The 24,855-nt window shown below is 37.6% G+C and overlaps 1 protein-coding gene across 1 annotated transcript; it reads left to right on the top strand.

Annotated features, from left to right (window-relative positions):
• On the top strand, positions 1-24,520 carry SMC3 (structural maintenance of chromosomes 3). Its single transcript, XM_009988039.2, has 29 exons — positions 1-173; positions 2,634-2,709; positions 4,275-4,313; positions 5,133-5,200; positions 5,508-5,579; positions 5,764-5,843; positions 6,427-6,505; positions 7,880-7,997; positions 8,574-8,749; positions 8,921-9,001; positions 9,295-9,459; positions 9,977-10,098; positions 10,509-10,722; positions 12,122-12,225; positions 12,448-12,547; positions 13,018-13,178; positions 13,836-13,977; positions 15,235-15,385; positions 16,399-16,551; positions 18,855-19,006; positions 19,221-19,379; positions 20,080-20,187; positions 20,566-20,674; positions 21,314-21,561; positions 21,683-21,895; positions 22,606-22,797; positions 22,964-23,141; positions 23,672-23,778; positions 24,105-24,520. Exons 1-29 carry the CDS (start codon positions 159-161, stop codon positions 24,174-24,176), a joined length of 3,654 nt encoding a protein of 1,217 aa, XP_009986341.1. The 5' UTR covers positions 1-158; the 3' UTR covers positions 24,177-24,520.
• Positions 24,521-24,855: the final 335 nt, after the last annotated feature.

Here is a 24,855-nt window from a genome sequence, read left to right as displayed (position 1 = left end):
GCTGTGTCGGGAAGTCTGGAGAGGTTGAAAGGGCGGGAGGAGGCGGCGGCGGAGACCCAGGGGTCAAGTCGAGTATTCGTGCCGGGAAGAGACGGTGAGGGCGGGCTGAGTGACGGTAGGAGGCACCGGGGCGGGCGCCTCCCCCATCCTTTCCAGACATGTACATCAAGCAGGTAAGCCGGCGGGGTCTAAGCCGCCCGCCTTGTGCGGTGCGGCCCGGGCCTGGCCGGGTCGGTTTGGCCTGGCCTGCTCTGCCCCTCCCCGGCGCTGAGGGGGGGTCTTCAATCTCTGGGCGAGCGGCACAGCGAGATTCCGGCCCGCAGCAAGAGGCCCGCTGGCTGGCGAAGGCCTTGGCTTGGTTCGCCGCTGTCCCGGCGGGGAGACCGCGGCCCTTGCTGAGGGGAAGCGTCCCCGGCCCAGCGATGGAGCAAGTCCGCTGCGTAGGCTGGCGGGTGCTTTGCTTCCCCCGCTTCCCGCGGCTGGTTTCATTCATTGGAGGTGTGAAGTGGCGTTGCGGGGAGCCCCTCTCTGGGCCCGGAGCTTGTTGGCGGGCTCTGTGGGGACCCTTCGGACGGCGCAGCGCCGGTGTCCTGACCCTCCAGCGCGGCCGGCCCAAGGCCAGGAGGCTCGTACCCAAACAAAGGGCTTTCCTCAGCTGTCAGGCGGCATCTTTCAGCTGTTAAAGTTGTAGTTCTTTTCTTTTTGACTTTTTTTTTTTTTTTTTTTTTAAATCTGCATGTGGTTTTTAGTGGAGAAATGTGACTGTATTTGGGATTTCGGTTCAAACTGGTTCTGTGCGCCCCTTCCCCCGGGAGAAACAACAGTTACTATTTGTATTGGGGTGATGCCTTAGGCCTCCGGGCATGCACCATTTAACCTATTATACTTCATCTTTGACAAGCGATCTACAGCTAACGTTCAGTTAAAAAGAAGGTCCTGGTATGGACCTTTTCCAAACAGTTTTAAGATTGAGGGGATCATGAATGTTACTTCTATAGTATATCCTTGCCGTCATATTGCATAGTACGGTTGAATTTCTGTGGCTGCTTTCATACCACTGCCTATGCATGATCACACAAAGCCTACTAGGATTCTTATTTCTCAGTGGACTTAAAATTGACCTGACTTTCTGACACTCTGTGGGTATCTTTATGAAGAAGACCGCTTTATCATGCTTGAAAATGTGTGTTGTACATAGAAGTCAGGTTTTCATCAACTGTTTGACTAACTAGGGAGTGCTTCAAATGCGTTTTGATTGTGTTTCAGTAAATCAACATTGCAGGTGTGCACACTGCTTTAAAGTCTTTGAGTCAGAATTCTTGTTCTGCAGATTTGAATTGCACAAAAGTAAACAGTAGTGAAGATATATAGAATTAGAGTAAGAAGTCCAAATTAAGTCTGTTAAGTACTGTTCTAGGAGCTGTAGAAGACAGCATAACAAGGTGTGAACGCGAGAATAAAACAGATGAGGGTGAGTTTGGTTTCACCAATATCCCTCATTTTGTTTCTTCCCAGAAATGATTTCTGGAGTTTGAAGGTTGAAATTATTTAAGTCTTAATCCTAGGCTATACAAGGCAATAAAGAAGTTACGAGGTTTCAGAATATGCAGGATGGATGAAGTGGGAAGCCATCTAGGAAGAAACTTTGAGAGCAGAGGAAAATGTTGTTCAGAGTCTGCCTGTATCATACTCTTGCAGTGCCTGAATATGTGGGTGGTAAAAGTTTGTGCTTCTGTAGTAGTATCCAACAAAAAACGATTGGTTGTTTTTACCGTTTTCTAGAGGCTTTCAGATTCTTACAAGGATAAAGTAGATGAATTATTCCAATCTGGATGGTTTTGGAGTATTATAGGTAAACTGTAAAAATACTAGAGACTAATTTTTTTTCCCATTCTTTCATTTTTTCCCCTTGAAATCTGATTAATTGGGAAGCAGCATTGTTTGCCAAATGTTGGGATTTTTCAAATTTTTATTTTTCAAAATCAGAGTGAGTGAGCATAGTTGCTGTGGCCTGGAGTTGATGGCAAGACCTGAGTAAGATTTACTGTTTCTATTTTTCCTTTGAAAGCCCCTGATACTGAAGCAGAGCTTGCTGTTGCTGTGACAGGCTCCACCTGGCAGCTGAGATAGACTGGTTTTTTTAGGGGAGGGTCTGTGTTCACAGCCGCAGTGACTGGGTAGTCACTGACTTTGGGGAATTTGTGAATAGAATTCTTATGCTATGTGGATTGCATTGTAAAAAAATAAATATAAATCTGGCCCTACTAGGATAAATGCTTGTTATATTGGGGTTTTCTTTCCTGGAGGTAATATTCAATGCAAATACATCTTTTTCTGTAGTTTGTTACTGAAGACTCTCAGAACTCTCTTGCTTGCTGTGCTTTGGCCTAGATAAGTACTAGCATCTCTTGTGATGGGGGGAGAAAAGTCTGTCCCTAAAGTGATGCTTAGGTGAGGGATGAGTTTTATGATGTAAGTTGCTGATCTTGAGCTGGACAGTTGAAGTGCACACAGGAAGGGTAGGCAAAGTCAAGTATATTTTAATTGATGTAAGTATTCTGTAAAATCTTATAGTTCAAAAAATGCTCAAGAACAGAGAGAACCTTGTTAAAATAACTCACTCTTCTCATCAGGTAATCATTCAGGGATTTCGAAGCTACAGGGACCAAACCATTGTGGACCCATTTAGCTCAAAACACAATGTCATTGGTAAGTTCTGATACTTGTCCTTTAACACTAACTAGAGTTGCACTGTTATTTCAGATAATGTTCACATTAGAGTCCTTTATAGTTTTTAATATTCTGCTTACACTTGACGACTATGTTTTCTGTATCAGAAACTTCTTTACCGTTGTCTGTAACATATCACAAGGCGTATTCCACTTACAGCAAAGTAATGCTAGCATTCAGTTTTACTGTGACAATAGCACGTCCGAACCTTCAGTAATTGAATGACGTCTGTAAACTCCTTCATATGTGCAGATCCCTGTATCTGCCAGGCCCCCTTTAAAGGCTGTCCTTGCAGGAACATCAGAGTATTTGTATGGCATTTTTTTTTTTCTTTTTTCTTTTGGAATGTGCAAGTGTGATCATTTTTGATAAGTAAGCACACTAGCTACTGCTGCAGAGATGATGATCCTCTTTCTTCCAGCTTGGGACGAACGTATTTCCGGAATGTGGACTATCAAAAAGTAAAAGTTTCGAAGTGTAGTTTGATAAATAAGACCTAATCTAACAGCATGTTGTCCACCATTCTCATCCCTCTTCCCATTTTTTGCCTATGGTCCTGCCTTTTCATTTGCATTGAATTTAGTGATTGTGCAGCAACTTTGAGACTGCTGACCCAACAGAAAGCAGTCAATTTTGGACATAAAAACTTAGTAGCCAGGATTTACTCTGAGACTGAAGAAACTGTGTATATGACTTGAATAGCATGTCCTGTTATGTAATGTTAGTTCACAGGGAGCTAAAACTTTATCTGAATATTAGTGTTTTTGAAAGGGGAAAAAATAAATATATTCCAGCTTCATTATTTTTGAAGACCTCATAGCAGTCCCAAGTAGTTTTGGAGATGAGGCGAATCTGAAGGGCAAGTAGACAGAAAGGGATGAAAAGCCTGGGATGCTCATTGCTGCTGGAAGGCAAGCAGTTTTGAAATTATTACAGTAAGTGCCAATCTTAAGGATAAGACACTGAGCCTTGCTGAAACACATCAGAATGAACATTGAAATTACTGTATGCTACCATAGTACAGTGTTCTTAAACCTTTATTTTTTAAAAATAGAAAGCGTAAATTTTAAAAACGAAACAGTTTTTTTAAAACAAAACATTGCTAAATTAGCAAGTGGATTATTAAGGAGTTCATGCTCTACCTGAAGTTCATACAGTCAACCTGAATGTATAGGCAAGTGATTTCCTTTGGTTAAGTACAAAAAATTGATGCTGGGACTAGAAGAATTGTGTTTGGGTCTACTGTTCTTCTCCCACCAGGAGATCAGTATAAAAAGAAAAGGATTGGTGTAACCATTATTCTCATCGTGGAACGGTGTTGGAGTTTATAAGTCATTGTAATGTGTTTGACAGGGGAAAGGACTGCTGTCCTCTTCTCAGAAAATGACTCGGTGATCCACCTACTAAGTTTGCCTCATTCCCTTGAGATTTTGTTTGGCTGTGTTGTATTTGGGTTCTGTTGAATATTTATTTGCGAAATTTCATGTACATTACAATGTTAACCTACCTCAACTCAAGGTTATGCTTTGTGTTTTAATTTTCAGTGGGAAGAAATGGATCTGGAAAAAGCAACTTTTTTTATGGTAAGCATGAATTTCTTAATATAATAGCATGAGTGCGCTGATGATACCTGGTTTCTTTGTTTTTGCCAGGAGTTAATTTACCAAATGTTCCTCCTCAACAAGGAGTGGCAGATTGATAATTACTTGACAGTGATGAAAGACAGATCTCAAAGCACTTGTTTTGATGCTGACCTTTGGGTTTTCCCTTGGTATTTGGCTTCTCTTGCTAAGGGCCTTCTAAGATTTTTAAATGGCAAAACAAGTATTTACAGGAGAAAACTGATTCTAAAAGTCACCCACCTTGGAAGTTGATTGTGATATTTGCAGTTGCTTTAGGCATTCTTAGTGGCTAGATTCTAAGCTGGTTCTGTAGCAGTATGGCACAGTTTATCCAGCCTTTTAGTGTGTGGTTATGAGGGGGATTCTGTGGGGTAGGAGCAAAGATGCTAGTCAAAGGTGTTAGTGGCCTTTGGGATGGTAATCTTTATAATAAATTGCCAAGCGTTAAGTGTTTTAGTGGTATTTTTAGCCTGGCCTGTGTGCTGTGTATCTGTAGAGGAAAGCTCGTGAATCCCTACCTGTGCAGGGTTGTTAATGCTTATGCAGTGAACTAGTAAGGTGGCAGCAATGAGACTTCTTCAGAAAAATTCTGGCGTACAGCGGGCTGAGTGATAAAGACCCAGCAGACTGAGGTTTTTAATGAAGAAACACTGTAAGATATTAGCAACAACATGACTGTGCTATACAACAGTAAACCAGTATGTTTTGAGTTAAAGAAACTGCTGTGTATCTCCCTAGAGGAAAAAATAAATCTTCTGTTTCTTTACTGTTTTATTACAGCAATTCAGTTTGTCCTCAGTGATGAGTTTAGTCATCTTCGCCCAGAGCAGAGGCTGGCTTTGTTACATGTAAGTGAAGGTGGATAATAACAAGATTAAAGAATAAGCTAATGCATTTGAACATTACTACAAAAGTGGTAAATTGCTGGGCTGTGGATATTTTAATTATTTTGGAAGCATCCTTAAACATGTTTTGTTTCCCTTTGGCAAAAGGGGATTTATTACAAAGTAATACATTATGCTGATAATGCACACCAGGGTTTTCAGAAATAAAAATATATGTACTGGACCTTATTACATAGATGTTCTTGACCCTCAGGTCTTTGGAAGGAAAGGGGAAGTGGGAATTATCTAACCAGAGTATCTCCTTTCTTAGGAAGGTACGGGTCCTCGTGTTATTTCAGCATTTGTGGAAATTATTTTTGACAACTCAGACAACAGGTTACCGGTGAGTTGAACATACGACTTCAGAAATAGATGATCATTTCAGACTCTAGTATCTCAGTATTATAGAAGTGTTTGATATGATAATTGCTTTTGAGTTAGTTTGGTAAAAAGTGCCATAAATGTTCTGGATTAGTTATACATACCTGCTGCAAGCAGTTAAATTTACTGGGTTTTGTTTTCTTAAGATTGATAAAGAGGAAGTCTCACTTCGCAGAGTCATTGGAGCCAAGAAGGACCAATATTTCCTAGACAAGAAAATGGTGACGTAGGTACTTCTTTTCCTTAGCTGAATGAGACTAGTGCTATTTCTGTAAAATTCTCTAATCACACTGAACGCTTGCATCTGTAGCCTGAAGTAAATGAATTCGCATGAGTTCCATGAGCAGTGCTAATTTGTGTAATACTGAGTACTGGTGGTTTGACAGCAAGGACATCAGCCCTGTGTGATAGACAGCAGACTTTGAATTTACAGTGTAATCCATTCATTAATGTGGTGTTTAACTCCTTATATAGTATTTCTTTTGGGGCTTTTTTAAATAGAACTGTTACCAGACCTTAGGTTGCTTCCTCTCCTTCCTTGTGATATCTTTACCTGTACTTGCCTCCTTTTTGTTTTGAGCTGCTTCTTTCTCAATCTCTTTCCAACGCTATAGTGTTTTAGATGTTTGCCGTTTTTATTCTCTCTTTTCAGTTTAGAATTAGCTATTATCAAATAAAGAAACTTCTTCAAATGGAGCGTGCATTGCACACAGTGGTTATAGTATGTGATGTATAGTTGTGGTAATTTACTGAATTTTTACAGCTGTAACTTTTACTATGTTTTTAATACATTCACAATAACATTTCAGGAAAAATGATGTAATGAATCTTCTTGAAAGTGCTGGATTTTCTCGCAGTAACCCCTACTATATTGTCAAACAAGGAAAGGTAAGATTTCCTGCCCCCCCCCCCCAAAGTGAAAGAAATCACTATCGAGAGTATCGTGTTTCCTGGATACAAAACTTCGTTTAATTATTGCAGAAGTAAACCAAAACTTAAATCCGTCTTAGTTTGAAACAGTTCTTGTAGATGCTGCTTTTTCAAGTACTACTGTTTTGGTAGTTTATGTTGATTTTTAAGAAAGAAGTTTTAATGTCTGTAATGTTGATATTTAGAAAAGTTGTTTTTTTATGGTAGTCTTTGCAATCACTTGCTTTTCTGTATACTTAAATACCACGCAAATTTAATTTGTATGACTATTTCAGATAAATTTCTGGGCCTTAAGATGAGGCAGTAAAGTAATTATAGGGAATTTTAAGAGCATTTTTGACCATCCAATCAATGAATGGTGAGTGGAAACATATGGAGATAACCAAAACTGAACACACAGCAGGGCAAGGGCTCGCAGCCTGGCCTATATTAACTGATCTTCAAGACCCAAGCACCCTTACCAGACCTTTCAAAGGACACCCAGATCTGGAGACAAAGGACAGATTACTTGTAATAGCTTACAGAGTGGGACACCATGGAGACGCTGATAATGGTCAGCTCCAAAAGATTGCTGAAAGACATACTTAAAAGGAGAATGCAGGAGACTTGAGGAGCATTTGGCGGCAGAAATACTGGCCCAGCAGTACAGTCTAAAAAGTTTATCAAGATAAATTTTCCTACACAGCTGAACGTGTGTATTTGAAAGAAACAACTTCAGCTGGAAAGTCGCTTGTGTTTAGTGGTGGGGGTTGGTGCACGACTGTTAAAGCCAAAATATCCATACTGGTTTTAATATAATACAAATTAGGAACGGTTACCATCTTATAAAAGGATGCAATCACTGAATTTCTACTGAAGGAAAATGAGGTTTACATTGGTTTTAATTGTGTGACTGATTTAATGTTGGATTAAAGAATGTTTCATGACCTGAATTATTCTGAGATTTATAAACGCCACATGATGTGGTTTTATGGAGGTGTTTAAGCTAGTTGGTTTAGCACTAGAATTTAAAACCCCAAGCTCAAGTTTCTCTAAACATAATTTTGAGTGGCTAATGATTTCCTCAGTTTACATAATAGTAATATCTTGAGTTTTAGCAATAGCTGGCAGCATTTGAAAACCAACAAAATTCATGACAAGCAGAATGCTTGCTGTCCTAAAGTAGTTGTCTCAAAAGGAAAGCAGTATGGTATATACTAGATATCTGAATATTCCTGCCAAAACCTCAGGCAAGCTGGCACAGCGAAAAAAGTACGATCTTTGGTCTGTTGTGTGTCTGTTAGCCATGCATCCAGAGCAGGCTATTGAAATCGTAGATCTTTAAATTTTCAGATCAACCAGATGGCCACAGCTCCTGACTCTCAAAGACTAAAGTTACTAAGAGAAGTAGCTGGTACCAGAGTGTATGATGAACGTAAAGAAGAGAGTATTTCACTAATGAAAGAAACAGGTAAAAATGTAGAAATAGATTAAGAAATGTATGTTTTGTGCCACAGTAGTTCCATTAACTCTGAAAGTTTACGGCTTTTTCAGTAAAGCTAATTGCTAGATAGGTTTTATTTGTGGTATGTAAAATGATACAGAGCATGTCACATTTCCTCCTTGAATTTTAAATATCTCAAAAGGTTTAATAAGTGACTTCCTGTGCGCTTTTAGTAATAAAACTTTTTAGCTAAGCTAATGGGATATTTGTACTGTTCGAAACACGAGTGATGTCAGCTGGCAGTGATCCAAAAATCAGGATACCTACTGCTATGCAAACACTAAAGTTTCTGTAGTATAGTCTATAATTATTTTAAGTTCATGAGCCAAGAGAGGACATGCTTGTGTTGCCTTACTTGACTAGTATGAGCAGTTCTGTTAGGATGTTTTTTTTGAGGGGAACTTCTGGACATGGGTTCTTCTTTTCACACTTCATAACTGTTGACATATATAGTTAGTCACTGGAGGAGATTGACTAGCTTTAAAGGTGTGGGAATGTATTATGGTGTTTAACTAAACTTGAATTTTGTCATCTTTTCTAAAGAGGGCAAGCGAGAGAAGATCAATGAGTTGTTGAAATACATTGAAGAGCGACTGCATACCCTAGAAGAGGAGAAAGAAGAGCTGGCTCAGTACCAGAAATGGGATAAAATGAGGAGAGCGTTAGAATACACAATTTATAATCAGGAGCTTAATGAAACACGAGCTAAGCTCGATGAGGTAATGTATCTTACCTAATACAAAATGCAACATGAGCTGTTGATTTGCTTTTTGCCAACATCTCCTTGTGTTCCTTGACAGAATCCTGTCAATGTTCTTAACTAATTTAACAAATTACTTTTTCTGGAACAGAATCTTGCTACTTAAGCTAATCATGATATTTCCGTACAGCTTTCTGCCAAACGAGAGACAAGTGGAGAGAAGTCAAGGCAGCTGAGAGATGCACAGCAAGATGCCAGAGATAAAATGGAGGTAAAAATACTTTTAATAAGGGCTCTCCAGAGGTGTTTTGCTTCGTGTGGTGTGGGTTTGTTTTGTTTTTTTTTCCCTTTTGGGTCGAGGGGTGAGTGGTGGTGTTTGTTTTGTTTTTTTTTTTTAAACAGTGTTAAGTTCTGTTTTATGCTTTCATCCTGTTTGGAAACAGGAGTAGTTTTCCACACGTTTAGAGCATCTTGATCTACGTAATGATAATGATCTTGTGAATTTTGATAAATACTGAAACGTGCATGCAGCGTTTAAAATACTACATACTTAAATTTGCATAGGAAATAGAACGCCAAGTTCGAGAACTGAAGACAAAGATTTCAGCAATGAAAGAAGAGAAAGAACAACTTAGTGCTGAAAGACAAGAGCAGATTAAACAGAGGACTAAATTGGAGTTGAAGGCTAAAGACCTGCAGGATGAATTAGCTGGCAACAGTGAACAAAGGGTGCGTAACTGTGGTGAAGTCTTAAAATGTCATTGGCACAAGATATTACGCTTGTATGTTGAAGTTTTGGTTTTAGACTGTGGCCTTTCATTATTTTCTAAGGTTTGCTGGACAATCTCTTAGTTTTTTGTGATGTCCTCAGCGTGCTTCAAGAGGCTGTAGACATAGACTCTTGTGCTATGATCCTTTATTCATCACCCTGCGTGTTGCAGAATGAAGCATCTGTAATTCACTTGATTTTAATTGCTGCAAGAATTGGGAAGGAGGGTTTTGTTTGTAGCACTAACTTGAACTTTGTTGTTTGGCCTATACAGACCTTCCTTGTGTGCGTATTTCAGCTTCTTTGCTGTCTGGACTGGAACTGAATTCACTTCTCAAGTGTTGAAACAGTTGAGTGTGAGATAAGCAATGGCATCTTGCAGTCTTACAACTGAATTATTCTTTAGAAGTGTGTATTTATCTAATAATACAGTTCCTGGTATTACCTAACTTTAAATACTCTTTGTTTGACTTTCAGAAAAGACTGTTAAAAGAGAGGCAAAAACTTCTTGAGAAAATTGAGGAGAAGCAGAAAGAATTAGCAGAAACAGAGCCGAAATTCAACAGTGTAAAAGAAAAAGAAGAGAGGGGAATTGCTAGGTGTGTAGCATTCTACAATGGAGAGTCAAAGCATTTTAAAATAACCCCAACATACTCTCAATACTATCCATATGTGCAATTAATTCAGTTTCACTTCTGTGAGAATGGGGTAGCTATATGTACTTACAGATGGTCTATAAAAAACCCTCTTTACTGTTGAGGGTGGGAGAAGTGTTTGGTGAACCTAATTTTTAAGCTTAGCCACTTTTGTGAGCTATTGTGGACTTACTGTTTTGTGAAGTCTTTTTGGTTTGTAACATGATCCTTTACTTTTTGTTACTGATTTGGTGTTTAAATTTTAGAGCCTGGTTTGACACTTTTCAAAAATTCTTATGTTAATTCTTAATGCTTGCTCTTAATAAATTGGAGATTTCTTTATAACACAGCGTATCTTTCATTTCTCAAAATAGGCTTGCACAGGCTACGCAGGAAAGAACAGATCTTTACGCAAAACAAGGTCGAGGAAGCCAGTTTACTTCCAAAGAAGAAAGGGATAAGTGGATAAAGAAGGAACTGAAGTCCTTAGATCAAGCCATCAATGACAAGAAGCGGCAGATTGCAGCTATACACAAGGATTTAGAGGATACAGAGGCAAACAAGGAGAAAAATTTGGAACAGTACAGTGTAAGTTTTCAGTTTATTTCTTCGTGTTTTTGAGAGAAGGGTTAAACAATCTGATCTTGGACAATTAGACTTTAGTGCCCTTTTTCTAAAGGAGATGAGACTTTCTAGTTGGTGGGGTCTTTTAAAAATGAAGTATTGAAAACGTTTAAACTGTGCTGCTAGCACTGCACTTCTGCACAATTGCAGCTGGTTAGAAGTTGTGTCCCTATCCATGTTGGAAGATTAATCTGTCTCAGTATTATCTGCATAACTTTTAGATTTTAATTTCCATTCAGAAACAGCTTTTACACTGCAAATACAGCAGTACAATCCAAAAATATCACTCCTAGGAGCTACAGGAGTGAAAACCCCTGCACTTATGGTGGGACACCATTCAGTGCTAATGCTGCTACTCTGCATGTACTGATAGACAGTGTTCTTGGTCTTTGTGTAACGTATCTACTGAAATGAAGGATCAGTCTGACAAAATCTAGGAATGTAGTTGTACAAAGGTGACTATGTTCTGCTAAAATAGTGTTTGGATGAGGCCCACAATAGCAAATTAATGATTCTCTGAGCTGGTGAATGAAAGAAATGGCACTTACACTGACTGTTTGTAATTGTATTGTGCTGGTAATAGGAATTCGATAGAATTTAAGAGGTTAAATTTGAGGTGGCCTTTGATTCCTTTTATAAACATGTCTTTGTTTTCGTTTTGTCCTTAAGGAAGGTCGATTTATGCTCAGGCTGTGTTTTATAGCTTTTTGTTGTTCAAAGGGGAGATGTCATGGGTGACTGTGATGGAGAGCTTGCAAAGTTAGGTTGGAAAATGTTCATTGTGTGTTGAGAACACGATTAGTCCTCCTGTACACAGATAGCTGTGAAAACATTATCTCAGTGCTAGCCCTGAGCGGCTTTGAAAACGGCAAGTGTTTAAATGAGCAGGGGGAGAATGTCTCTGCGTTGGCTTAAACAGCACGCTGTTGGCAGCAGGTGTGGTAAAGTACTAGTACTGCTGGAGAGCAAGCTAAGATTTTTGACTGCTAGCAGTATGATATTGTACACAAGACTAGTATGTATATTCTTATCAGAAATGTTACTTCAGAGCATGATTACATGTAGTTATTTGTATGACAGGTACTGTTTTGATTCAGTTTCTTCCTGTGACTTAGTGAGCCATTCCATTGTAATAGCCAGTTCAACGCAGTGTGTGACTTGCGGACTGCTTGATAACTTCACCTTGTTACTCATCTCTTACAAAGATGCATTTATTCTTCATGCTTTTACGATTTGTTGTAAATTGGTTAAAACATTTGTAGAAATTATTTCTGAATTTTAAGTAGTAATTTAATACTGAATAAAATAGAGATTTTTGAACACAGAGCACTGTACTTTCATATTGTACTTTTCTTTGTATTAGAAACTGGATCAGGATCTTAATGAAGTGAAGGCTCGTGTTGAAGAACTGGACAGAAAATACTATGAAGTGAAAAATAAAAAGGATGAACTACAGAGCGAAAGAAAGTTAGTAATTAATTGAAATATGTCTGACTCTCACTTAATGTGAAGGACCCCATCTGTGTAGTTATTAACATGGCATGTAGGTATGTTTTTTAAATATAGCCATGTATGAACTCCTGCACTTCACCTTCTTGTTAGATAAGCAGTATTTAAGAATAATAATAATTAAAAAAATCCTTAGACCTCATTCACATTTAAAATATTTTAATTATTTTTGTTCTCTAGTTATCTATGGAGAGAGGAGAACGCAGAACAACAAGCTCTGGCTGCAAAGCGAGAGGATTTAGAAAAGAAACAGCAGCTTCTCAGAGCAGCAACGGGAAAGGTAAGATACTTTGTACTTGAGAATTCCATGTGGAAGCTTTTCTTCTCGTTCTTAAAGGACAGGTCATAGTCATATCTGAAAGATATGACAATAATTTGTTTTGGTTATGATGGCCTTACTGTCATAATTAAGACAAATTGTATTTGTAAGTGCAGTTTTTCAGGTATTTATAGCTCTACAACTACTTTGAAATTACTTTTGTAAGCTCAAGGTAATTGAGGAGAGAGGGATAGAAGACCAGCTAGAAATGGAAATCTCTAAAATTTCTTTTGATATCTTTTTACTTAAAAAAAAAAGGGACTCTGAAAAGTGGCAGACTCAAATATTTAGGCATCTTCTGTTAGAGCTGCAGGTTAGTTAGCAGGAACTTGGCGAAAAAGAAGGTTATGACTTTCACGAAGTTAAAAGTAAAGTGAATATTACTTCTACATCTTTTAATTTCAGTACATTAATGAGCTATGTTTTAACAGGCCATTTTGAATGGTATAGACAGCATAAACAAAGTTTTGGAGCACTTCCGTCGAAAAGGCATAAACCAGCATGTTCTAAACGGCTATCACGGCATTGTGATGAATAACTTTGAGTGTGAACCAGCTTTCTACACGTGTGTTGAAGTTACTGCAGGGAACAGGTAAGTACATGCTCTTTGCTGTTACTTCAGTGAAAGCAACTGCGGTGTTGCGATTTAGTTATTGGTGCCAGTTGCTACCACAGTCTGAAATGCAGTCCCTCATCTGAAACACGTCTGTGTGAACAAGGGTACCTCTTCAAAATACTTCACAGTTCTCTCTGACTCCTGTTGTGCCCCATCGTTTAGAAAAAGCAGTTAAAAGCAAACCGTAGTTCCACTTGCAAAAGAAAGATCACTTGTTTCAACCCCTGTGCCGCTAGTCCGTCATGCACAGGGAGGTAGATGTGGTCTCTGTTTGTGTTGATTGCATACAGAGGCATAAGATGCAAACTGTGAATCCATGGGAAGAGGACTGAATGTTGTAGCTTGAAATGGTATGGAAGACAGAGGTTTGCATTTGGACCAGAAAGGCTGTGTACAGAGTGACACTGTGCATATTGAGTTGCTCTTGTGACTGAAGGGTGGAATGTAAAATTCTTGACTGATCTCATTTTAATGAAAGTGAATGGAGTGGCTGCACTTGCGTGTTCTAAGGCACGTGAAGAGAAAACGCAATGCAGCTTGATATTTATGTTATTTAATGATACCTGCATGCTTACTGTTCCCATACAAATATGTTAGTGCTTTTAGCACAGCAATGTTTTGCTTGTTAATTAGGTTGTTTTATCACATTGTGGATTCTGATGAGGTCAGTACAAAGATCCTAATGGAATTCAATAAAATGAACCTTCCTGGAGAAGTTACTTTCCTCCCTCTGAACAAGCTGGATGTTAGAGATACTGCTTATCCTGAGACCAACGTAAGTTAGAGTTCCTTTTGAACCTTCCTCTGCTTCATAATTACAAAGCCTTGTGTTTTGAACTGTGTGTGCATATTGCATGTTGCCACCACTTGCTTTGCTGTTGGATGTCTGCAATTAAATACTACTTCTAGTGTATGCTTCTCAGTGTAAAACCTCTGTTATAGGAAAATACTGACTTTCCTACCAGGTATTTCCTCTTCAAAGTTTAACTTCATCTTCCAAGTAAATAGATGATACTAAAAAGAAGTAGAATTTTCTTGTAACCTGATAATTGCCTGCAGTACTGAATTGTAATTCTTTAAGCTGAAATGCTGCCATAGACAAAGCTGAAGAGGAGGACAGTGTCATGTTACAGCCATGGACAATTTCCCAAAGTTACTGGAAATTAGTTGTGGTTTTGTATTTAAAAATGCATAAATAAACCTTCAGTGACAACGATTTAAAAAGTAGTTCTGAAGTACATTTCAGGAAAGTATCTGCTTTTATTTGAAATTTTAGTAGTGAAATAATTGTGTAAATGTGAACTGCTTCCTACAATAATAGTGGTAGAATAAATTGTTTAAAAATAGATTATTTTTTCTTTTTTCCTCAGATAAGCATAGAAAAAAACAGGAAACAATCAGACTTCTAGTGTGCTTATCTTGGGAGGGCTTTACTAGTAAAACTGTGTTTATGTTTGTGTCCTGCTCTGTACAGAAAGGAATAATTTTTTTTAAAAAAATTTTACTGCCAATTTATGATACTACTCAACTTGTTTCAGTAGCAACTTAATACTCAGATGAAATTCCTGGTAGACTCTTAGTTGACTTATGGCTCAAGCCTAGCTGTTAAAAGCTAAAATTGCAAGATCTTGCACTTGATTTCCATAGAGTGTTTATGTGCTTGTCTTTGGGACTGACTTCAGTCAGTGTGTCATCCTTCTACCAACTGGCAGCTGTTTATTTCCAAAGTATCATTCACAATATTGTGCTTTGAGCTCAGAGTTTGAGATCCTGTGTGTAAATAATGATATATGCAGCTCCAGAAGTCTTCATTCTAGAAGTTTATTCATTGTGAAACCGGTGTTCATATTCAGTGAATGAGATATGTTAAACTTCTAGAAATCTTGTTACAGGGCTAGAGTGTATTCTGTTTTTACTCTTGATGGTAGGTTTTTTTCCAGGGTGCTCTTGATTCTGTGTGTGTTTTAGTTACAATATACTTAACCACATTTGTGTCAATATGCTCTTCTCATTAAAATCACTGTCACTTCAGGATGCTATTCCTATGATCAGTAAACTGAGATACAATCCAAGATTTGACAAAGCTTTCAAGCATGTTTTTGGAAAAACTCTGATTTGTCGTAGCATGGAAGTGTCTACCCAGCTGGCAAGAGCTTTCACTATGGATTGTATTACTCTGGAAGGTAAATACTGCAATTTTATAAATTATTTATTGTAAAAATGAGATCCCTGAAATATAAGGCTCATTAAACATGGTCTGGTTGGTGTTGTCAATATAAGATTATTTTAAATAATAGTACACTTGACTGAGATGTAGAAGGTTGCACTTGATTAAGTACAGTGCTTAAAAATACCAAATTTTTTCAAAAGCTGTTGAATTTTCTTATGATCTAAAAGTTAGTGACTTTTTATCTCCATCCTGAGAATTGCAAAGCAGATTAGATTTGTATTCATCCTACTTATTTTATCCAGTTTAATAGGTGTTTGTTTTCTTGGAGTATTTGTGGTGTTTTCCACAAACTTAAACTGGGATTTAGGGTGCAAATATACGGCCGTAGTTACTGATATGTGCAAGGTGAATTCTTCTGCGTACCAGGCACGTTTGCATGTTATATTCCTTGAAATAATCTGTATCTCTTGTTAATTGTCTGTCCTTGGAGAGCAGATTCCTGGCAGGCTTATTGTAGACTTTTTGTCTCTTAAAGGCAATCTGAAAAAATTCATCAGGATGCCTGAGGAGGAAATGATTAATTTTTAGTAACAGCATACTCTACAAGCCACAGATGCTGCTAATTACTCAGCCTCTCTTCTGTTTCCTCCCTCATGGAAGATCTGAGATTTTATTTTTTTTAAACTGGTAATGCTAGTGTTTTTCCCTTAATGTAAGTTGGTTTCCTTCAAGCTGTGTGGTTTCAGAAGTTAACTAAAACAAAAAAAAAATAGCTAATGCTGAAAGGAGATCATACCAGTCTATGTTGGCCTTGAGAAAGGAAACGCACTTTAAATTGAATACAGAAATAAACATTTCCCTAATTATTGTAAACATGCATACGTGATTCCTGATACTGGTGTAGTGCCTCTGTAGGTGAGTTGAGATGTTCTAGTTAATCTGCGAAGTCGTGCTGTAGAAACTGCTGTGAACATTGTGGAGAGCATGTAGCGTGTGGTTTATGGTCTCGCTCTGTTGTGCTCTTAGGTGATCAAGTCAGCCATCGTGGTGCTTTGACTGGAGGTTATTACGACACGAGGAAATCGCGGCTTGAATTGCAAAAAGATGTTAGAAAGGCAGAAGAAGAACTTGGTGAACTCGAAGCAAAACTCAATGAAAACTTACGTAGAAACATTGAAAATATCCTTTTGTTGTTTTGGGGGGAAGATTCTGCAATGACAATGCTTTTGTTGTGCAATTACAGTAATAGATGAAAAACAGGAGACAACTTTCGTTAATGTTATGTGTTAGCCATGACATTTGTTTTGACTATTGCTTGTCCAACCTTGTTCTGTATGTTGCTGTAGGGATTTTAATAACAAAGAAACCAATGGGAAAACAAAACAAACAAAAACTCTGCATGTGAGAATTGATGTAGAACCAGTGAAAATAACAGGTTCTAAACATACCTGTTGTTTATGTGCCTGAATTGCATTCTTTGAAAAAATCATTTTTAGATCAATGCAACTGGTTAAGCAATAGTTTCTATACCATTGCTGTTAATTTTTTGGTAAAACTTCCGTGCTGGGGGAACTGTACTGAAAAACAGTAATCGAAGCACACCTTGTCCAATAGTTTGCTTCAGAGAGTGGCTGGCACTTAACCTTCAAGAAAAGGGAGCTTTAGTAATCTGTCCCTGTTAAAATTTGATTTGGCCTGTAAAGCTTAGAGATGGGCTGAAACCCTAAACTTTGGGGCTTTCATTCCTTCTAGAGTTTTTTTGTAGTAACTGCTATAACCAGATATTCTTGTTACCTGTGTTCATCTTCACTGCCTCTTCTGACTCATGCTGTGTTTTTAGTACTTGTCTCCTGAACTGGTGTGTTACATGGTCCACTTAAGCTCTTCATGTCCTCCCCACAGCATTATATTATAATTAAGCGCTGAGTGACTTGACAGTCTTGGTCTTTTCGGTCTCTTTGTACAAAAAGTCAAGTAACTGTCACCTTTTTCTCTAACCTCTTTAATGCTACTGTGTCCTTTTGAGATCCAATATCTAGGATTCTCAGGGACAGGGGAGGTTTAAGCAATTTTCTTCTCCATTATCCAGGTCATTCTGTCCTTAGAGCAGAGCTCCTTTGTTTTTTGACCTGCAGCGGTGCATTAGAAAAGTTTTGGGGCAGCACATAAGCAGAACACTGAAGCCTATGTTTAGATCCACAGCTGATAAGCAAAACTTTAAAAGCATGCACTTATGTCTTGATAAGTCAGTGGAAGGATGTTGAAATGGTCCGTTAAGCATGGCTTAGACTGAATTTGCTGACTGGCTTTACATGCACCAGCAGTAATGAATGTCTTTCGCCCCTATTGTTATCTGTAAGCAATATGCAGGACCTGGGTTGTGTATTTACAATTAAGTATTTAAATGTGGTGTTTTCTCCTTTGTTAGGTCTTTTTTAAACTACAGATATGCAGGCATATGGTTTAAAAGGATTTGTGCAGAAACTAATTTTAACACCAATCCCAGCGTGCATTATACAGGTAGCCTGCTTTTTGTAACTAGGACTGGGAGCTTGAATTCCTGCTTGTAGTTAAATTCCCCAATTACCTGTTGGACCTTTGGGTTTCAGTATAATTTAACTTTTAACCAGAGCTACTATTTTGGAACTGAGAAACCTTCCTTGCTATCATTTAAGTCAAAATCTGTAGGCCTGGGTTTCTTTTTGAGGAAGGATCTATAGAGGATGTAGGTAGGGTGCTCATCTAACTGATGGAAGTTCCTATGTGGCATACCCTTCAGCTGTGGTAGATCAGTGACTGTTACAGCAGTCTGACAGTAACTTTTAGAACATAACATAAACTTCAGTTGTTCAGAAAGTAAAATATCCATTCCTGCTAACTTCCTGTTCTGTAGCTTGTTCAGTATGTAGTGAAGTATTTTACTGTAACCTCTGCTTAGAGGAATTACTAATTTTTAGGGCACTTAAGTTGATGTTGTGTTAAAATATACATCATAGTAGGAGTAACGTGATGTTAGAGATTCAACACGAATTAAAACAAACTGCAAACTCCGCGCTATGACTTAAATCATTACATCAAAATTAGTGCAAACAAATTACACTTTTTGCCTCAGAATTGAGTAAGGGATAATTGTATTGTTCTCGTATTTCTTCTAAATGTAGGCATCTACTCTTCTGTATTTTGTAAGATCTGAGCTTTCCTTACAAGTTCAAATATATCCCTTTTCTTCTGAGTGCCATGTTGTAAAATTAATAGCTAAATTAAGCTTGCCTCTTTTGTTATTGGTGTTAAGGGAGCTCAAGTTACTTTTGTTGATGGTTCTTGATTTCTGCTGTACAACTGAATATTTTTGTGGGGGTTTTGTGTTTGGTTTTGGTTTTTTTATGGCAGTTGAATATGCAAACGGGAATAAAAATCGAAGGTACTGGTAGGTATAAAATGCTTTTTAAGGCATGGACAGAGTTTTCCTTAGCCCGTGGTATGGATTAATAATGAGATTGACCAGTTAATGAACCAAATGCAGCAAATTGAGACACAACAGAGGAAGTTCAAAGCCTCTCGAGACAGTATTTTGTCAGAGATGAAAATGCTGAAGGAGAAGAGGCAGCAGTCTGAAAAGACATTTATGCCTAAGGTATAGTATAGGAGTATTGAAAGCTCTTACTGTTTTTCCATTAATTGTTTCATTAATATTACTGATAAACTTGTATTCCTTTCTGGTTAACATCGTAATATGAAATATGAAAAAATAACTGAAGATATGCCACAAAAATATGCTTATGTAAGCAGAAAAGTGAAATTCATAAATGTACAGGTTGGTCTGATTCTGTCTAATATCTATTCCATAGCAACGCAGTTTGCAGAGCCTGGAGGCAAGTTTACATGCTATGGAGTCAACTAGAGAGTCATTAAAAGCAGAACTGGGGACTGATTTGTTGTCTCAGCTCAGTCTTGAAGATCAGAAACGTGTGGATGCTCTTAATGATGAAATTCGACAACTTCAGCAAGTAAGGAAAACAAAATGTTTTGCTATTAAATGTGATAACCTTTCTTCCCAATAAACTTTTGTGCTTTTGTATGAAAAGTCACTTATGATGAATACAGTGTAATTAAAGTCGTGTTTCATCAATAGTAGGTAGGCATGCTATGGAGTTTTCTCATCCGCACGGTATACTTGCGTGTTTTTTTAGATGCTGGGTGAATTTTACTAGCTGTATTGTGAGAGAGTTATTTGTGTTGAAATCATCACAGTTTCCTTGCTCCTGCTCTTGGACTTTACAACAATAAATACAAATAGATGTCATATGAAAGGAGTGATGCACAGTGTGGGAAAAGAAAAAAATGCCTTTAAGCATGTCGCACATGAGACAAAACCTGTTTTGTCTGACACCTATGTTGTTGAAAAAATACTACTACTTAAGTATACTCTGTAAAGCTTTTCTGGGTTCAAGAATTGGATTTAGATGCTAATACAGTTTAAGAAATTCACTGGTTTATATGGTTGACTTTTACACTACGCAGCTGCAAAAATATTTACCGTTTGGTTCTGTCTACCTGTTAAAATTAGAGCAATGGTCCCAAGAATTGCAATATTTTAATACACAGAATTGTGTGAAGAGTGTTTTTTGTCTTTTTTTTTTTTAACAAGCGAAAAATAGTTGTTTAGGAGTCAGTTAAAGCAATTAATATACTTTTTTATTTTTTCAGGAAAACAGACAGCTTTTGAATGAAAGGATTAAACTAGAAGGCATTATCACAAGAGTTGAAACATATCTCAATGAAAATCTGAGAAAACGCTTAGACCAAGTGGAACAAGTAAGGATTTTCTCTTAAATGTACTTTTGCAATCTGTTTTTTGTTTATTTCCAAGGCTTTAATGTATTAATCATTTGATAAATACTCATTTGTTACCCTGTGGTGGGTTTGGCTTCCATATATCCAAACTGAGTTAAGTGCTTCACGTACATTTCAGCACAGGATTTTAGCCATGTGAATTTTTGACAGAAATCCTACTCAAAATACACAGCTAATGTATAAATAGAGCATTGTAATGACAGATTTGTTTGAAGATCTAACTATTCTCTAAAACTTTACTAGAATATTTAATGCAGCTATATGTAGAGTAGCAGAAAACTTGTTCTCCTTCTGTTCCCCTCCATGCTGAAGCTTGGTGGCATTTACTTTGTCCCATAGGAACTGAACGAGCTACGGGAAACAGAAGGAGGCACAGTTCTTACTGCCACAACGTCGGAACTTGAGGCTATCAACAAACGAGTGAAAGATACCCTGGCACGGTCGGATGGTTGGTAGCATCATTTTTTCAAAGAAGAATCTCCAGGATTTTGAAAGTTCACACATACCATGTTTTGGTTTAGAAATAGACCATAATAGGAGGAGCAATCATTAATTTCAATTATGCTTTAGTAGCTACAGTAGTTAGTATTACAGATTTTTGGAACTTACTCCAAAAGATAAGTGAAACGAGATTTTGTGCATGTCGTACATAAATGAAAGTGTCTGCAACTGCACACTGTAGTACCAGTAAGTGCATATTGGGGATAACAGGCTTCTGGCTTCAGGGCGTAGTGTTTTTGAAGCAACCTTCACACAAATGTGGTCTTGTATAATTGTTTTTGAATTTTGTCAACATATCTAAAACTAAGTTGCTGTCAAATAAGAAATAGTGTCCGTATGGCTCAAACTTTTTTTGCTTCTCTTTCTAGACTTTATGTCTGTTAGATTTTTTAAGCCATATACTCATGGGGAAGGCGAGAAAGGGATTTTCAGCTCTTTGTCTTAAAATTAACTTTCTATTTCTTAATAGATCTTTTTCTTTAGATTATATTCTTGTTTCATAAATACTTGACTGGATACGTGCCTGCATAAAATCAGCAGTTAAAACTTACCACTTTGGGTTTTGTGCTCTCCCCCAATATCTCAGATCTGGATAATTCTATTGACAAAACAGAAGCAGGAATTAAGGAGCTTCAAAAGAGCATGGAACGCTGGAAGAACATGGAAAAGGAGCATATGGATGCCATTAACCATGACACAAAAGAACTTGAAAAAATGACTAACAGGCAAGGCATGCTCCTCAAGAAGAAAGAGGAATGCATGAAGAAAATCCGAGAGTTGGGTTCACTTCCACAGGAGGCTTTTGAAAAGTATCAGACTTTAAGTTTAAAGCAGGTAATAAGCATGCTTGGTTTCATGTTTCATGACCTGAAATACTGGTGTCACATACATCTTGAGTGTCAATTGTGGCTAGAATTGCAAGTCACTTTGGTATGTTAATGTTTTCTGTTTACAGTTATTCCGCAAACTGGAGCAGTGCAATACGGAACTGAAGAAATACAGTCACGTCAATAAAAAAGCTTTAGATCAGTTTGTGAATTTCTCAGAGCAGAAGGAAAAGTTGATAAAAAGACAAGAGGAGCTCGACAGGGGCTACAAATCTATCATGGAGCTGATGAATGTCCTTGAGCTCAGGAAATATGAAGCTATTCAGCTGACTTTCAAACAGGTAACAAAATAGCAACAATTGTAAAGGCACTGATGCTGAAATCAGATTGTTCCATTATGTAGCAGCTGTATGGGAAGAAGCAGATACCAAGTACATCCGCTCTGTGATAATACAAGGCAGTATCATGTAACTTAAGGTTTGTGGGTGTTTTGTACACTGAAAAAAAAAAAATAGGCTAGTATTTAAATAGGTGCCCGTCTTGGCTGTATTACAACTCGTAGCTTTTCTTTAAACCTCTTAAATACTTCCTTTCTGGTGAATCTCTTTGTACTATGTACAGTCCTTTCTGGGGAATGTCTGGTAATAAACTGCACTAAATCCATTCTCCGGATTCAGTGAAAATAATTCCTCATGTTAACAAAGGGTCTTAATTATAAAGTGTGAAGTCTTCTCTTAAGACATCTTTCCCTTAACTGAGATCTCAGCTTATTGAAATAAGTAATACTTGCTTTTGCTGCTGTTCTGTTTCAATTGTACCATTTTCTTAAAAAAAAAAAGTGAAAATTCTCATATTACAAGAACAGTTGGCTTAGACATTTTTAAACCAAGCTTTCTGTAGCGTTTGTTTCTCACTTTTACTTGTGTTTAAGAATGAAGGTGCATCTCTGCTTTGAAGCAGATACTTAGTGTGATCGTGTAAAAACAGCTATTGGCCGTAATTGATTTCATTATGCAAAATTGAGCTGATGTATTCACTGTTTCTTTTTCAGGTGTCAAAAAATTTCAGTGAGGTATTCCAGAAGTTAGTCCCTGGTGGCAAGGCCACGTTAGTGATGAAGAAAGGAGATGTGGAGGGCAGTCAGTCCCAGGATGAAGGTGAAGGCAGCACTGAGAGCGAAAGGGGATCTGGATCTCAAAGCAGTGTTCCGTCTGTAGACCAGTTCACTGGAGTTGGCATAAGGGTAAAGAAAAATGTCTGTCTTTCAGTACTCCAAATGTTTGTTCAGTTGCCCTTTAACTATATCTTTTAAAGGCAACGTTTAATTGGTCCTATTTATTCGTTATAATAGCAAGTGACGTTGTGGTTTGGTATTTTGAAATCATCTTGTTGTTTCATTGTTTTCTTAGGTATCGTTCACAGGGAAGCAGGGTGAGATGAGAGAAATGCAGCAACTTTCAGGTGGACAGAAATCCTTAGTAGCCCTAGCCCTGATATTTGCTATCCAGAAATGTGATCCAGCTCCATTTTACTTGTTTGATGAAATTGACCAAGCCTTGGATGCTCAGCACAGAAAAGCTGTTTCAGGTAACTGTCTGCCTTTGTTAATCTTTGTGGTCAAAGGTGATAGTCTGTCTTCTCATCGCTGATGTTTAAGACAAAAGCTTCTGATTATAAAGGCACATTTTTGAATATCCCAACGTGTGTGTTAGAATTTAACTTCACACCTTCTGAAGCTTTCATGAACTTGGTTTTAGGTAGAAGCTCTGTATTGACTTCAGTGTGGTGGAAGGAGTCCTGTTTTGAAGTGCAGTTTGATTTTTAAAAATGAACATTTAGCTTGTTGCATGGTTGGTAAAGTGCCTACTCTGTTTTTTTATTGTAGAAATTTAATACCGTGCTGATTTTGATGAGGGGCTGGGTTTGTCAGAGTTGGTACTGACATTAATGATAATATTTAAAAACCTAGTGTGGATCTTTTCTTGATTTGTGGATGGCTTTTTTTTAATAACCAAAACCTCCTTTTGAATAAGGAATAGCAAACTCTGTCTCATATTAAGACCTGTCCCACTTTATTGAAAAGATTACATTAATAAAGCATTCTTGTGATTTTTTAGATATGATTATGGAACTAGCTGAACATGCTCAGTTTATTACAACAACCTTTAGGCCTGAACTACTTGAGTCAGCTGACAAGTTCTATGGTGTAAAATTCAGAAACAAGGTAAATACATTTTTTTATTTTTTTTTTTAGTTACAATGTTTACTGAGAACCTTAAGTTGTGCATTTGAGACTCGACTTGGAAGTTGAGTTGAAAGTGAATCAGTCTTATTTCAGTGATGGATTTCTGGTTATATCACAGTCTTGTGTAAAAGTTCTCTCCTTCCTGAAAAAGAATTTTAATATCTACAGATGTCCCATGTCATGTTCTGTAAAGGAAATTAGAAATTGATTACAAGCCTGTCTGAGTCCTGGAGCCTTTAGAAATAAGGCTGTCTTATTCCACAGGACAGACTGTAATAACTGTATACTTCTTTTTGTTCCACCAGGTTAGTCATATTGATGTGATCACAGCAGAAATGGCCAAAGACTTCGTAGAAGATGACACCACGCATGGTTAAAAGAAACTGTACTTACAGCATTGTTTGGAAGTTGTGTATAGTGCTATGTTTATGCCAGGGCCCTGTAAATTTAAAATATGAAGTATTTAGTCCTTGTTTAAAATAGTTTTTGAACATACGTTTTAACCGAGACCCCAGAAGGCTTAGTTTCAAATGAGCTTGAGTATCCATTTTGTCTCTGTTGCTGTATTTTATAAGATAATTGTTAATGTTACCTTTATACAGTACCTATAGTTTGGAAATTTTATTCTCTTCCCTCAGATCTTTTGTAAAGTGTCTGTTGCTGTTTTAAAGCTTTTCAGAAAGTGCTAGCTATTCCTTCTTAAGTATAATTTTATCATTTATATTGCCTTACATGGTTTTTTTAATGGCTTCAATTAAAATGATTGGTTTTATTGCTGTAACTTGTATACATTAAGTTTTTGGTTTGTTGTCTGTCTTTAGAGGGTTCCACTGAGATGGAGTAAATACTGTTTGGTCATATTGGAGCTGCATATTTCGGAAGTATGAGACAAAGCTGTTCTTTCAAGCCATTCTTACTTCTTTTCCCCTTTTTTGCACATTGCCAATGCTGGCAGAAAACTACCCCAGATTGGTGCTTGTCCAAGTTCAGTGTTCTAGTTATTGAACTGGAAAAAAAAAAGTATCAGAAGATACTTAGAAGTCTGAAAAGACCCTA

The sequence above is a fragment of the Tauraco erythrolophus genome, chromosome 9 (assembly GCF_009769465.1).
Source record: "Tauraco erythrolophus isolate bTauEry1 chromosome 9, bTauEry1.pri, whole genome shotgun sequence".
Lineage (NCBI taxonomy): Eukaryota > Metazoa > Chordata > Aves > Musophagiformes > Musophagidae > Tauraco > Tauraco erythrolophus.
The sequence above is the reverse complement of the archived record's forward strand: the minus strand, read 5'-3'. Positions and strand labels throughout refer to the sequence as shown.

Excerpts from the sequence above, each read along its gene's own strand:
- SMC3 (XM_009988039.2), top strand. Across the intron at positions 9,460-9,976 it reads CTGGCAACAGTGAACAAAGG|AAAAGACTGTTAAAAGAGAG; the intron begins GTGCGTAACTGT and ends TTTGACTTTCAG. Across the intron at positions 23,779-24,104 it reads GTGTAAAATTCAGAAACAAG|GTTAGTCATATTGATGTGAT; the intron begins GTAAATACATTT and ends TTGTTCCACCAG.